At 38.9% G+C, this 14,724-nt stretch overlaps 1 protein-coding gene across 7 annotated transcripts in view; it reads right to left on the bottom strand.

Annotated features, from left to right (window-relative positions):
- Window positions 1–14,724, bottom strand: part of fat1a (FAT atypical cadherin 1a) — a 90,437-nt gene that overhangs the window by 33,368 nt on the left and 42,345 nt on the right. For 5 of the 7 annotated variants that reach the window (XR_008607820.1, XM_055056351.1, XM_055056346.1 and 2 more), the window contains exons 5-10: window positions 13,769–14,098; window positions 12,812–13,028; window positions 11,339–11,407; window positions 10,803–10,942; window positions 1,413–1,688; window positions 975–1,185 (exon numbers count right to left, since the gene is read on the bottom strand). Coding sequence is in view for 6 of the 7 variants with exons in the window: in XM_055056351.1 (XP_054912326.1) it covers window positions 975–1,185; window positions 1,413–1,688; window positions 10,803–10,942; window positions 11,339–11,407; window positions 12,812–13,028; window positions 13,769–14,098 (1,243 nt within the window). In the remaining variant the exon portion in view is untranslated. The remainder of the gene's footprint in view (window positions 1–974; window positions 1,186–1,412; window positions 1,689–10,802; window positions 10,943–11,338; window positions 11,408–12,811; window positions 13,029–13,768; window positions 14,099–14,724) is intronic. The other 2 variants (XM_055056348.1, XM_055056349.1) reach the window with 1 other exon arrangement.

Raw genomic sequence — 14,724 nt, 5'->3', positions numbered from 1 at the left:
AATGTGTCTCTTATTTCCAGAGTAATGTTAATTAAGTCACACTGTAAGATTTTCAGTCATAATCAGTTTATTTAAGGTCACACTTTGGTCTCAGTTGGCCATGGAACTCATTTGGATGAAGTTTCTTTCTTATTGTTGAATCATAAGTCTTAGGATGATGACCACTTCTGAGGATACTGTCTGCTGTTTCTTGTGGATGATGGCTCTCACTGTGGTGCTCTGGAGTCCCAAAGCCATAGAAATGGTTTTCTAAAGTTTTAAAAACTGATGGGTCTCAATGTTTTTATTATTCATCTGTTCTTGAATTTCTTAAGATGAGACCATGATGCATTGCTTTTTGAACCTAAATAAGTTTGCATTGGAGTAATTTGTTGTTTAAGGTCTGGCAGCAAATCCATCCCTGGTGTGGTGAGTGAAATTCGACAAAACTTTTTGGTTGATCACCAGTAATTCAGCAACAAGAGACAATTACTTTTTACACAGTGCTACCTTTGCTTGAATAGTAGTTTTTTTTTTCATTCTGAAATCCTGATTTAAACAGTTTTTGTACAGTTTAAATCAGGATTCAAACAGTGAAATATTTAATTATGACAAAAATGCAGCAGCATTGAATCTCTAAGGGGGCGAATAGTTGCTCACAGCCCTGTCTGTCACAACAACTAAAACCATCTCAGCTATCTCAAACATGCATGTCTGCAAACAAAAGACAATCAGCAGCATGCTTCTTGAAGCTTCATGTAGGAGAAACACACACTCTGCAGAGTCTTTGTACAAAAACTTAAGAATTTCCTGCTCTGTGCACAGAGTTTCATTCATAATCATGGTCCAGTATGCTCCATGACTGATGACTCATGCATGTTTAATGAGCTGATTACATTTGCTTTGTTTTACAAAGGAAGCTTTCTACTACCCAACATCAAATAAAAGAAAAACTTGGAGAAAGTGTGGCTCATCAGGATGCCGTGGCAACATACCAGACTCAATGCTGTAGATGACTTCTGCATTATAGCCCTTGTCTTTGTCGAGAGCAGTGACCTGCAGCACAGCTGAGCCGATGGCAGCTGATTCAAACACCCGACCAGAGTAAGGTGTCCCTATAAACCAAGGTGCATTGTCATTGGTGTCATCCACGTCAACAATGACACGGACGAGATTCCTTTTGACTGGAATGTCCTGATCCCGAACCTGAAAATAGATGTATATTAAAAAAAGAAGGAAAATGAATGGAAGAAAAATAGAAAAGTATGAGATTATATAGGTGGAAACAGCAAACTAGGTCCAAACATACATATCAAAATGTATATATATATAATTTTTGGCATAGTATTACAGCCTCAAAATAGCCAGATGTAACAAGATAATTTTCCTCTTAGCGAAGAAATGCTCTTGTTAGTGTTCCAACTAACTCCTACCATCACAGTGAGGATGTGGCGATGCATGGTCTCATGGTCCAGCCGCTCTGTGGTGAACAGGATGCCTGATCCTGGGTCCAGCCGGAACTTGCGCAGGCTGAAGGGATCGGTGCTGCTCAGGAGCGTGTAGGTCAGTTTGTTTTTCTCATCTCTGTCCACGGCGCTGATCTGCAGGACCTCGGTGCCCGCTGGCTCGTCTTCAGGGACGTTCACAACGTACACCTGCTGGGTGAACTGTGGCCGGTGGTTGTTGGTATCGATGACCCGGATGAGCACCTGAAGAAGCAATTGCATTGTAAATGAGATGGTCTGTAAAAAAAAAACAACTGAGTTGACAGATAAATACCTTGCACTGGTATAAGTGTTTCATCAAGTCCAGAGTACCCCAAAGAGCTTCACACTACAGTCAGTCATTCACCCTTTCGCACATGCACTCACACGCTGAGTGATTATGATCTTATGTTCACACTTAAACATAAGAGTTAAAGTTAAAGTTTCTGCTACATTTATTAAGGAAAGGGCATGTTATGGTTGTTGTAACTGAAATGAAACAATCATTTGCACATGCACGAGGCTTGAAAGCATTTTCATAGACCTTGATGTTTTTCACAATTACATGGTTTTCACAAAATGTCACAAATCAAAATTTAGGATGCGGCATGCATTTCCTCTTAATTCTTGAAAACATATCTGTGGTGGAAAACAAACATAGCACAACCTGGTGGTCACATCAAGACCACCATGAAACATCATGGTGATAGCATCAAGCTGTGGGATACTGTTATCAATATAGCAAGAAAGGGGACGATGGACAGAGACCCTGAGATACTTAGACTCCTCCACTTGGGGCAGTATCTCTTCTCTGAACTGGAGAAGGAAATCTACCCTTTGCGATGCAAGACCAGGGCCTCAGATTTGGAGGCACCGATCCTCATCCCGGCTGCTTCACACTGGATTGAACCGCTCCAGTGAAAGCTGCAGATCATGACCTGATGAAGCCAGTAGGACCACATCATCTGCAAAAAGCAGAGACTTGATTCTAAGATCACCAAAGCAGATCCCTTCAACACCTTGACTGCACCCGGAATTTCTGTTGATAAAGGATATGAATATTGACCATTGCAACTTTGATGGAGTCCAACCCTCAGTTCGACTTACACGTCACATTGTGGACCAAGCTCTGGAACCAATCATACACTGACATAGCAGCCCATATCAAAGGGTCTGGAACCCTATCTCACAAAGGACTCAGTGAAATGCTTTCTCCAAGTCTGCAAAGCAAATTCAGACTGGTTGGGAGAACTCCAGCGTTCCACGGACAGGACAAAAACCACACTCTTCCTCCTGAACTCGAGGTTTGACTATCCACTGGACCTTCCTCCTCAACACTCCAGAATAGACCTTACCGGTGTGTGGAGTGTGATTCCCCTGTAGTTGAACCAAAACCCTTCAGTCGCCTTTTTTAAATGGGGAAGCCAAAACCCCAATATGCCAATCCAGGGTGCACTGACTCTGATGTGAACATAATGCTGTGAAGGCACACCAACCAACCAACCAACACAACCAACACAACCCCACAACATCAAGAGTTATAAGAAACCCAGGCTGAATAACAATTTATGGAAGTTTATTTATAGTTGTTCTGCTTCTTCATTTCTCACGTTTCTGCTGTTAGTTTATTTTTTCTCTCCTCACATAAATACATTCTAACTGTTTTATTATAATGGCCCAGATATCTGCATTGATACCTGAGACAGAAAAGCTTTTAGTGAACACCACTTGATGCTAAACAACAAAATCAATGCATGAATAAAACGTCTTGATGATTTGCAAGCTTTGTGGAGAAGCGTTTATTTGAGAAAATAATTTATGAATCAGACTAAAGAACTGAGGTTAAGTAAAAAGGAAACTAATAGTTGCACAAAACAATTTATTTCATTATGCTGTGATGACTAAAGGAGTCAAAGCATGCTTATATGTCTTTGTTTAGGAGAAATTGAAACATAGACCATACAGCAGCCTATGAGTTTTGGGTATGTCCAATTTTAATATTAATTATGAACAAAACATAAAAAAATAGGGGCTTTAAACACCAGAACCCCTCAAATGTCTCAAAACTTAATGTAAGGGGTGGCCAAGATAGTTCACACAAAGACTGGTAGATTACATCAACCAACAGATTTTAATCTCTGCGAGAAATCTACGAAGTACATCCAACGGGCCACTCTTATTATATCAGAGAAGGTGGTCTTAACTTTTTAACCCAGCACGGAAACAAATTATCATCGATAATTTGATTGTTAGTAAGCACAACATGAGAGATATTTGTTATCCAAGTTAAATAAAACCACATTCTATTCAGATAGAAATTGAGATTATCTGAACTTTTCTTCATAAAAAAATAAGTTTTTTTCACAACTATACTGTCCAGCTTTTTTTATGTTGAAAAATGCGTTATTGTTTGAGCAATTAATTTTTTCCACATTGTAAACTAAAAATCTTACTCCTCCAAACTGTAAAATTCCTCTGAGAGCATGTTTTATCAACATCAGCCACTCGTCTACTGGACATCCGACAGAGGATTACAGAGAGCTGCCGGAATGCCATCTTTGCTTCCCAGAGCAGCGAGGGGCTTCCACCCTTGCCAAACATGGGGAACAAACGGATCAGCCGGGATTAGACACCTGCATACCAGACACCAGGGGGTGATGCCATGTAGAAAAACCGTTGAAGCCGAGCTGCAAGGTGCCGGCTCGCTGGAAGCGGGGGTGTCCAGGACACAAAAGCCTTGAACAGGTGGCCGCTCACTAGCTAACCAGGGTTTGTCAGATCTCTGGTCTAAACAATTGGCCGTTTGGTTTGTGGCGCTAAGAGTGTTTGTTAGTCATTGTGAGCTGATACAAGAGACAAATATAGCCTCAACCTGACAGGACTGATAACATTTACAATCTGCTGTGTGCTGTGATGTTGGCATTGCTACTGAGGCCCACAGATGTCATCTTGCAGGGGGAGCGCCGGGATGCATGCTGTCTGTCAGAGCTGCATTCTGGCTGCGCTCCACGGCTCCTCTGTTGTGAGCAACCCCATATCACGCTGCTAATCGGGACGTGAAAAGTTAAAACAAGTGTGTTTCTTCTGAATCAATGTTAACTCTGAGGAAGCAAACAGTGAGACAATCTGGTCTCACTCCAAGCTTGCCTTCTGATGTTGGGCCAAGCAATATATAGCGCCAGATCCCAGGTGTCTCCAAATCAACCTTTTCTACACATGGAGCATGCACCCAACCTCCCACTCACACCAAAACAAGAACATCAGTTCTGCACTTTTACATGTGCCTTCACACAAAAGAGGCTATACAACGGTTCTCAATGTGGCCAGCGACAGATAAAGCCTTTTTTAAAAGCAAAAGAAGGGTGTAAAGAACTGATAGTGCTGCAAAGAAGCCGAAAGGAGTGAGACCCGGTCACCTCCGTCTACAGTACATCTTTCTACAGCGCATTATAAAGTCTCACAAAAAGCCCATTTACCCCCACATCAAACATATACACACACAAACTCACATTTCTCCTTTGCAAGAAAGACTGAAGTAACATTTCAAAAGCACTTTGTCCCAATGCATCACAAAGCAGTATGATGCAGACTGACTCCACTGGTGTAAAGAAAAGCTCTGTAGTATGCACGATTTCCAGACAGAATGATGAAGAGAAACACGACTAGGTCTGAGAAACAAACATGACAGATGGATATACTGAAGATTAAAGAAAAAAGATAAGAGTCAGGGAGATAAGCGCCAATTTAAAAAAAAAAAAAAACTAAGAAATGCTTAGGGTCAAGTTTGGGAAATAATGAAAATCAACTTGATAACTTGCAAAGGGGCCTGTGGGTGTGAATGAAACATAAAATACAAGCATAATCATATTTGATAGTCAAAGCAGCAAAATATGTATTTCTAACTGGACTTCAATTGAGATATAAAGAAAGTATAGGTATAACAAGGGATATAAAATCTCCTCAAACTAAAGTCTGTCTTCCAGAGCAAAACCTGCTTCCTGTCAGCAGTTGACTTCTTTTAATATAAGCCTTCAAATTGCAGATATTTTAAAAACATCTTAAAAGCAAGAAATTTTAAGAAAACATCTAAAGCCACCTGAATCACAATTGGCCAATTTGTTGTTTGTTTAAAACATATTTTTTGAAAACACTTTTCCAAAACAAAAAATACCCACTAAAACAGGAAGGCACTATCATTTATGAATGTAGCATCAGTAATCATGATGGAAGTTTCTACTGGAATATGTCAAATCAATGTGAAGCCACTTTGAAGACTCATGCTACAAAGATCATCTATTCTTTAAATGGAACTGTGAGGCTCCAGATTTCTCACTCATACAATGACATATAGTCATTCTTTCTGTTGCAAATGCATTTTGCAGGAATGGATTCTTGAAAAAAATTCTTTTTAGAGTGAGAAATAGCCTAACTCTGACGAATGAGCATACAGTCTCAGCTTGAGCAGGATGTCACACTATTGATGAAATAATCTGCAGGTGTGTAAAAAGTTCATCAAGTAAGAAAATGATTTCTTCCTAGAGATCCACAGATCTCACTTGTCTTTCTACTTAGTGTTCATCCACAGTATCTAACGGTAGCAGCTTTGTTTGTTTTCTCCGTGTCTGAGCTAAATGATGGTGAGAACAACATGTGAGTTTTACCTGCCACCTGTGATTCCTGGCTGTGACATTAGTGTGAGGTCACACACTTCAAATCTACTGTCATGTTGTGACAAAAAGGAAGTGGAGACTGACTGCATTGCGTTGATGCCATCATGCAACAGTAACAGTATCAGATGTTACGTTCTTGGCTGCCTTGCATTCTATGCAGCAAGCCCAAGCATTACTGAAAAATAATAGAATATAAGAAAAATATGCCCTTTAAAATCAACACTAAAGCATTAGCTGTAGCTGGGAATGAACTGCAAATGAGCACTGAGGAACAATAATCACTTTTAATACTCAAGGCAGCAAAATATGTAATTATAGCAAACCTTCAAGTGATATATAGAAAGGCTTTGTAATGTGGGCTAAGATAACAAGAGAAACAGGAGACCAGGAACAGATTGCGAGCAGAACAGCTTGAGGTACTTCTCAACAGCCAAGGGAGGATGTTGTATAGCTTGAGAAGTGGGAGGGTAGTGGAGGGGAGGGGAAGGCAGGCCGGGCTGCATGCCGAGGCTGCCTTGTTGGCGTGGCTCCTGGCTATGAGGTGCCCGAGCTGGAATGTGGCTCCCCTCATCTTCATCAGCTGATTCTTTAGAGACGCCTTCATAGAAATACGATGGCCGAATGAGAAGTACACAGAATCGTGGCCAACTACTTTCTGGAGACTTCCCACAGGCCAGAATTCATTCTACTATTATCACCAACGGATCCCTGGAGCCTTATCTGATATCTTCTACATTTTTTTCAGATCAGCTTGCCACTATAATTTGAAATTATTCCCAAATACTGCAAGGGATAAAATTTAAAACAGAGCCTTATAAAGCATGAAATTTCCTTTGTGGTTTATCCAGAACAGGGCATGAGTGAATATTCATTGTCCTCGTTGTGCAGGAAGCCAAGCCCCTTGCCAGGTGGCAGGTTCCGGGGAAAGCCAGGCCACTGGCACAGAGCGATCAACAATGTTCCCAAAACAGGATTACCACCGTCCACAACCCACCAAGGTCCGGCACTCCTGTTTGCTCTTAAAGCTGATCATCGGTCTTTCACATCTGGCCTATAAACGCAGAGCAGTTTGAAGAGGCTCAGAGGGAGCGCAGCAGAAAGAAACACAAAGAGGACTAGAGAGCAAAAAAGAACAAAAAGAGAAGAAACATTCTGAAGAGAGAGAAAATAGGCCAGCTTGTCTGGCAGCACAGCCTCCTCATGACTTTGATTTGAGGAATAGATAAGTCTAACTTTCAGCTTCACGAGGTACAATGTGGATGACAGTCTAGATCTAATTTGAAGGGGAGGGGAGATCTGTGTTTCAGTCAAAACAAATCCCATGCTTCACCCAAACAGAGTAAGTCCAGAGTTAACAAACCAAATATTGTTTGATTTTTTTACTGTTCTTTTTAGTTGCACCATATTGACCAAAACAAAGACCCGTCAATTATTCTGCCGACCGTTTCATCTTTTTGTAGCAGGTAAGTAAAGTACAGTTGTTGATTGACAGAGTGAAAGAATCTCTATTGTGTGTCATATGTGAACCTTTCTGTGTGTGACTTGCAAAATAAGCAATATGAAACTAAATACATACACGTTCCGTCACCATTTGCTTTTCAACACTCAATTCAAAAATCATTTTATCCATATCTGTAGGTCTGGTCTGTGTTTAAAACATTCCATTGCAAAGTAGTTGTTATTGAGTGAAAAAGATTTGGTTTCCTATTTTTAGTATCTGTAGCTGCATTTCCACTGACCATATTATAAAGCAATTTGAGATTTCAAAAATAAAGTAAATAAATAAAGTAAAATAAATGCCCTTTATGGAACCACATGATTTTGAGAAGCCTCTCCTTTTTTGATAAAGTTTTTGCTGCAAGAATGAGGTGATTTATGAGGTGATTTTTGGTCATACCGAAATGAGATGATTTTGCAAAACTCCAATAAAAACCTATTTTTAGCATCACACAAGTCACATGATCTACAACTGGAGGTTGTCGTAGGATGATGGCATGGCGTGTTTTTAATGACATCGACTTTGTGTTTCTTATTTAATGGAAACACCACAATAACAAAACTGTGTTTTTGTTCACAGCAATTAACTTTTTTCTGTTTTAACATAGGAACAACTGTTAATTTTTCAAGATTCTTGCAAAAAATAATGAATATCTGGTTTGTGAACTGGCACGTTACTTACCTGGTCTGGTTTATATTTGTGGTGTCAAGGACTGCTGTGGCCAATTGCAGCAATTTATTTTGCAATAAATGGTGTGTAGAGCAAAAATACAGTATGTCCTCTCCCAAACAGCTGACCCACAGTAATCTGGGTTTATATTGTCACACATATGAGCATTCATTAGCAGAGGAGCGGATCAGTTTCCGCAATACATGCTTAAACCTGAGCTGTGAGGGAAAAGCTGCCTGCTGCTGTTAGTTACTTCATTTGTTCTGCAACATCTGGTTCGAAGGCACCATTTAGACCAAAGCAATTTATTATATCTGCCAGTTTTGTGTCATAAAGAAGAAATTTTACTTTGGTCCTCCTTTGTTCTCCAAAAAGCTATTTCAAATTAAAAAAATGAAATACGTACAAATATTTTATTTATTTTCATTTAAATGGAAATAAAAATAAGAGGGTGTTTTTCCACCAACCTATTTAAAATCAAGTCAATTCAAAGAAATTCAGTAGTGTTCAGCTGAAATTAGCTGAGACCAGTTCAAACTGTCATTTCAGTTCAGATAAATTAACTGAACTCAATTGGTTCAATTTATTTTCATTAATTTCAAATCCAAATTAATTCACCTCTGTGTGACTTAATATATGTTCTAATTCAATTCATTTAAGTTCAACACAGTTCAGTTAATTCCAATAAGTTTCAGATACATTCAGTTTGACTCAGCCCAATTCAGCTCACTCAATCTAACTGATTTTATTATTTTTTTTATTTGTTTAAATGCATTTATTACAGCTTAGTTAAATTCAATCTGGTTTAAAAGAGTTCAGTTCATTTATTTGATTCTACTAAGCACACTTCATTTAAATTTCAATTTTCCTCTTGCATTTAATTCATTTCAGTACAGTGTAAAATCAAGTTATTTCAGTATTTTTATTTGAAGTAAAAATATCCATTTTAAAATAATGTACATACATTCTAAGTAATTTTGACTCGATCCGCTCATGTTTTAATGTATTAAATGAGATATAATTCAATTTAGATTAATGATAAAATGCAATTTTTTTAAGTTGGCCAACAAATGAGCCAGTCTGGTAGATTTGAATCTCTACATCTCTTCAATCTCTGTCTTGTTAAAGGCATCATGCAGGCCGCAGCAGGACACCATGCAGGAGAAGTGAGTTAAACATGATGAGACCACCAAACAGACCATCAACAGAATAATTTCACTTAAAATGTCACAAAGTGTTGCTAAGGGGCTTTTAAAGAACTTTCTGTTGCCAGAGCTTCTGACAAAGCACGCAAGAGACAAAACATCTCAGCTGAGCAAACAGGAACCGTGTCGCTGTTTTTAAGGGTTTGCACTAAAGGACATGCTGCTTTGGCGGACGAGCTCCAAAATGCTAGCAAGGACGCGCCACGTCCAAGGCTCAGTGGAGCACAACAGCCAGATGATGAAAGGCTGTATTCACACGGACTGACAACAAATACATTATTTCCCAGCAATAGTCCTCTGAAGCTCCACTTTAGGGGACAAAGGACAAAAGATTTTGAATGTCACCGTCCCGCACGGCCCAAACTACCACGTAAAAAACACGGAAAATCTCATGGACAAGGCATGACCATCGGAACAAAAACCGAAGGCGGTTTGCACACTTAAAAGCTTTTATTGTGGCACTTGTACTGTCAGCCGGGGTGCAAGGCAAGCTATTCCACATTTAGTTATTTGTCTATTCAGAAAAAGCAGCTTCAGAGAAGATGAGGGGAATCTCACTGATTCAAGGAGAAGTACAGCAAGTGATGAGTAATACAAAAATAGGGATGCACAATATTGGATTTCTGGTTCATATCCGATATGTCAATATACTAAAATTCATTTGACCAATAGCTGATACCAATACCTATATTTTTTTTCTATTCTTACTTACTGAAACTATATGGCTTTCTCTACTGTGGAATTAAAATACTGGATTATCTTTCTAAATTTAGCCTGCTACCAAACGTAAATGCTCAAAGGAGGCTGAAAATGATGCAACACTTTCAACTTGCATTATGTTTACACACAAAAACAACTCCTTTTATATCGGTCAGTTATTTTCATGGAACGGCCGATGGCCAATATTAAATTTTACAGCTACCATGACGATAATATAGTGCATCCCGAAGAAAAAAAATCTGATTAGCTGCCTGCAACATTATAACAACTCTGCCCCAGAAATAACTAAGAGAGACACCGATACTGGAGCAAAGCTCCCAAATGAAGTATTGTTAAAGAATGTCCCCTCATTTTTTAAGAATAAAAGAACACACTTAAACCGAAAAACTAATTTTTTTTTCTTTTACCTGTTCACCAGTTCAAAGCAGTGATAGCGTCATAACATCATTATCATCCAACAGATCATTTGATGTACTAATAACCCGTCTCTCCACTCCCACCATTCCTCACATGAGGAAAACAGAACCATGACAACTGCCTCATCAGCCTCCAACTGTTTCATTAGTGTTTCAATTACCTGAGTGCTGACAGTTCGTGTCCCATCTGTGGCTTCCACTGTCAGGTTGTAATTTGATTTCTGCTCTGCGTCCAGGGGCCGTGCAACAATCAAGGTTCCACTGGCCTTGCCCACGTCAAAGCGGCTGTCGTAATTACCACCTGCAATTTTTTTTCATGCAAACAACAAAAAAAAAAAAAAAGGAAAATGAAAAGATTAAAGGAAATTCCTGATGTAGCTTCACCTATTTTCACAAGGTTAGAGAAACTAAGAGAGCAGAACATAAATATCAATGTTTAACAAACACAAACTAATGCTGATGTTACTAATTAGCGATATTGCTTTGCTTTTATTCAGTTATTTAAGCTAAGTATCAACAGTGTGGTCAAACTAATATGTTTGTAGCAACACCATACACATTACACTTCAGCAGATGAAAACTAAAACTGAAAACATTGACTGCATGCCAACCACAACCAACAGGTAGCACCAGAGACAGACAACGTCAACATGATCTCTTAATACAGCACAGCCTATTAGGAGATCCCAGCAGATACCTTCTGCTGTACAGTTGTGGTCACAAGCCATCTGAAGGATGTAAAACATCTCAGAATCCTCACTGCCGTCTTGCAACAATCCAACCACACAGAACATTCCAGAGAAAAAGGGAAAGCAATGAAAGAGCACAAAGAGGAGAAGAGAAAAAGGAGACGTGTCAGTCAGACTTTGATTAGAAGGAAAACAGGCAGAGGGAGAGGAAGAGGGAGAGGAGCCAGCATTTCTTTTTGAAGGAAGGCATTTTAAAATCTTTTCATGTGTACAGTGGATGTTGAGAGTTAAAAAGGGACACTTAGGAGGAGAAGAATTATGTTTGGACACTCAAAAACACAGCTATGTGGCAAAGTGTACTTAAACAGAAAAAATAAGAGGAAAGTAAATTAATTAAGATTGTAAAGGGAATGGCAAATTCAATTGAGTCAAACTATCAAGGACAAAAACAGAAACTGAGGGAAACTGTGCAGCTTCGGAGTGTTTATGAGACAATATGTGTTCTTATTGTTGACAAAAGCAGCATAAAAATATCAAATTTGAAGGGAAAATGTCTTTTCCACTTTTTAATTTGTTTGCTTGTGGACAAATAGCTCAGACAGCAAAATGAAGGTGGTGTTGATCAAGATTTCTTACTGTGTTCATCTATTATTGTGAAGCGAGGTTTAAGGTTGTCTGACATTCTTAAAGGCTGCTGATCAAGCTTTCACTTTGTCCTCTGAAGTCAGAACTTTCTAGTTGCTTCTCTGGGATTGGGTGGTGGAGGTAAAAGGAGATATTACAAATTCTGGTTTGGCTCTTAGGTCCTCTGTCGCTTGAATGTCTCTGTTAAACCTCCCAATGAGTTATCCAGAACACATCCTGAATCACCTTAAACTGCTACTGTCAATGTGGATGTTTGGGTTCCAAAACTGAAAAATCCCAACTCAAGTCTTAATTCTGAATTGGAGGCCCCCTATCCAAAATCAAACATGGCTGTTACATGCATAAAGGTCAAAGTATTTATGTTTGAGATGCTGATCTTAGTATTTCGCTGCTGTGAACTTACAGTAGTAAGCAATTCAGCAATAAGCAGCAAGGTCATCTGAGGGAGTCAGTTTCATTTTACTCAGTGTACCGCAGAAAAATCTACAAAATGCTTTTATGGAACTGTCCTCATAAAAGTAATTAAAAAGTCTTATTGGGTAAAATAACATTTAAAAAATATTAAGTAGCTATGTTAGCTTTTGCTAATTTAGCTGTCATTCTACTCCATTTTACTCAATCTACCTTACCTAAATCTATGCAATCTTATCAAAGGACTAAGGTGATACTCTTATTGTCTGCACTATTTTAAAGCTAAAAGCTAAATTAATTAACAAAAAACACTCAAGCAGCAGAAGAAACACATTCACTATATTAGTCCTACAGTGTTGTTTAACTACAAGCCAGTATTTATTCAGCATGCATAAACTAAGCAATAATACACAAACAGGCGCTACCTGTGATCTCGAACCACACTGGAACATCAGAGGACTCGGTGGCAACAACGCCCACCATGTGTGCCACCGGGTCACTTTCCATGACCGAAAAGGTGAAGGGAAACTCCTCGAACCGCAGGGGAGATGCATCAGCTGGCACCTCTGGTTTGGGAATCCACTCGATGTGAAGGCGACAAGTAGACGATTTCTGAGGTCGTCCGTTGTCGACCGCTTTAATCTGAGAAAAGGGGTAAGAAAAAAAACAGCTCTTTGTTAGGATTTAACTTGGAAATGAGCTTCTGACCACACCTTTCCTTAAAGTTAAATCGAACAGATTCTGGGACAATTTATCATCCAGGAAAATGTGTTATGGTGATGGGCCTACCATCAGATAATTCAGAACTCTAACACAATAGCTGACATTTTGTGTATTAAATCTTCTATGTAGTTTTCTCTTGAAAGTGAACTTAAGTTTAGTAAGTAGCATTTTTTTACAGCAGAGTATGTTTTTAAGAAAAGGCACCAACAACTTTACAAAATGACAATCATCACCAGCAACATGTGATGGAGGAACTTAGAAGATAAAGCAGAGATAGTTTTCACACACATAACACGTTTACTTCCAAGTGATCTTTGGAAAGAAAGATCTTTGCATTGCGGTGACACGGTGAAGAGACATTTGACAGTTGAAGTGTAATGTCGCATCAACACCTGAGAAAAGAAGCTCATAGTGAGACAAACAAGGAATAAAATCTGTTTTCTGTTTCCTCTACACTTGTATTCTGCATGTGGACTAATTAACACTGCATTCCTACCAGAATAAGGTGGGGTAAAGAAAAACAAAAACGAAAGAAAAGTCATGCAGCTGGAGAGAAAAACAGGATAATAAAACAGTAAAATAATAAAACAGCATCTGCTGTCACTTTTTACAGCTTAATGGGCGACTCTGATCATAAACCTTTCTGGGTAAACGCTCACCGTGAGGATGTCGTATTCTCCGGCAGAGGAGAACTTCTTGGACGACACCAGGCCGGTCTTGGGCTCAATAAAAAACTTGCCATGTTCGTCTCCTTCCTCAATGCTGTAGGAAATTTCGGCGTTGGGCCCAACGTCCCGATCCGATGCAATCACCCGATACACGGGGTCTCTCTTGGTGGCTCGCTCTCTCTCGGGTCTCTCGCGCTCTGGCAGTCGGATCTTGTAGATCTTCTCCAGGAACAGCGGCCTGTTGTCGTTGTCATCCAGGACCTGGACGATGACGCGGACAGTGGTGGATTTGGGAGGAACGCCATGGTCAGTGATGGTTATCTGAGGAGACACAACAGAGATTTTTAAATCTAGGAAGTTGAAATATTATCTTATTCAGCCAACTTTATATCACACCCCATCTCTGGCATTCTCAACGTCTCTATTCTGTTTTTTGGTGTCATAACCTGGGAGTGGACTTTGAAAATAATCAGATTTCTTTTATAGTCACAGTATATATATCCAATCAGAAACCTCTGAATGTTTTGTAAAAGTATATATGCTCCAAAAAAAATCTAAAAAAATATACAACAAAAAAAACAACAATCAGGAGCAAAAAAATTAATAAAAAAAATATTTTAGAATAAAGTATGCAATATAAAATATGTTAAATTAATAAATAAATAAGTATCCATCAGAATAATAACTAAATATGTAATAGATGTGTATTTAGTGATCAAACAAAGATCTTATTCCTTTGTTGTCCGAATAAACAATTAATTGATTTTTAATAAATTTATAACAGTTAATCAGGGAAAATGAAAAAAATTACCATGATTTAATTTTTATACATTTTGGACAATCAAAAGTAGGCTGTGTTACTGTAACATTGATAAAACAAAAGATTAGCCCAGAATTATTCATACCTCTGGAAGATGTAGCAGTAGTCTGTCAAATTTAGTCTGACT

This window comes from Poeciliopsis prolifica, unplaced genomic scaffold (assembly GCF_027474105.1).
Source record: "Poeciliopsis prolifica strain line A6 unplaced genomic scaffold, Auburn_PproV2 SCAFFOLD045, whole genome shotgun sequence".
In the NCBI taxonomy this organism is placed as follows: domain Eukaryota; kingdom Metazoa; phylum Chordata; class Actinopteri; order Cyprinodontiformes; family Poeciliidae; genus Poeciliopsis; species Poeciliopsis prolifica.
The sequence above is the reverse complement of the archived record's forward strand: the minus strand, read 5'-3'. Positions and strand labels throughout refer to the sequence as shown.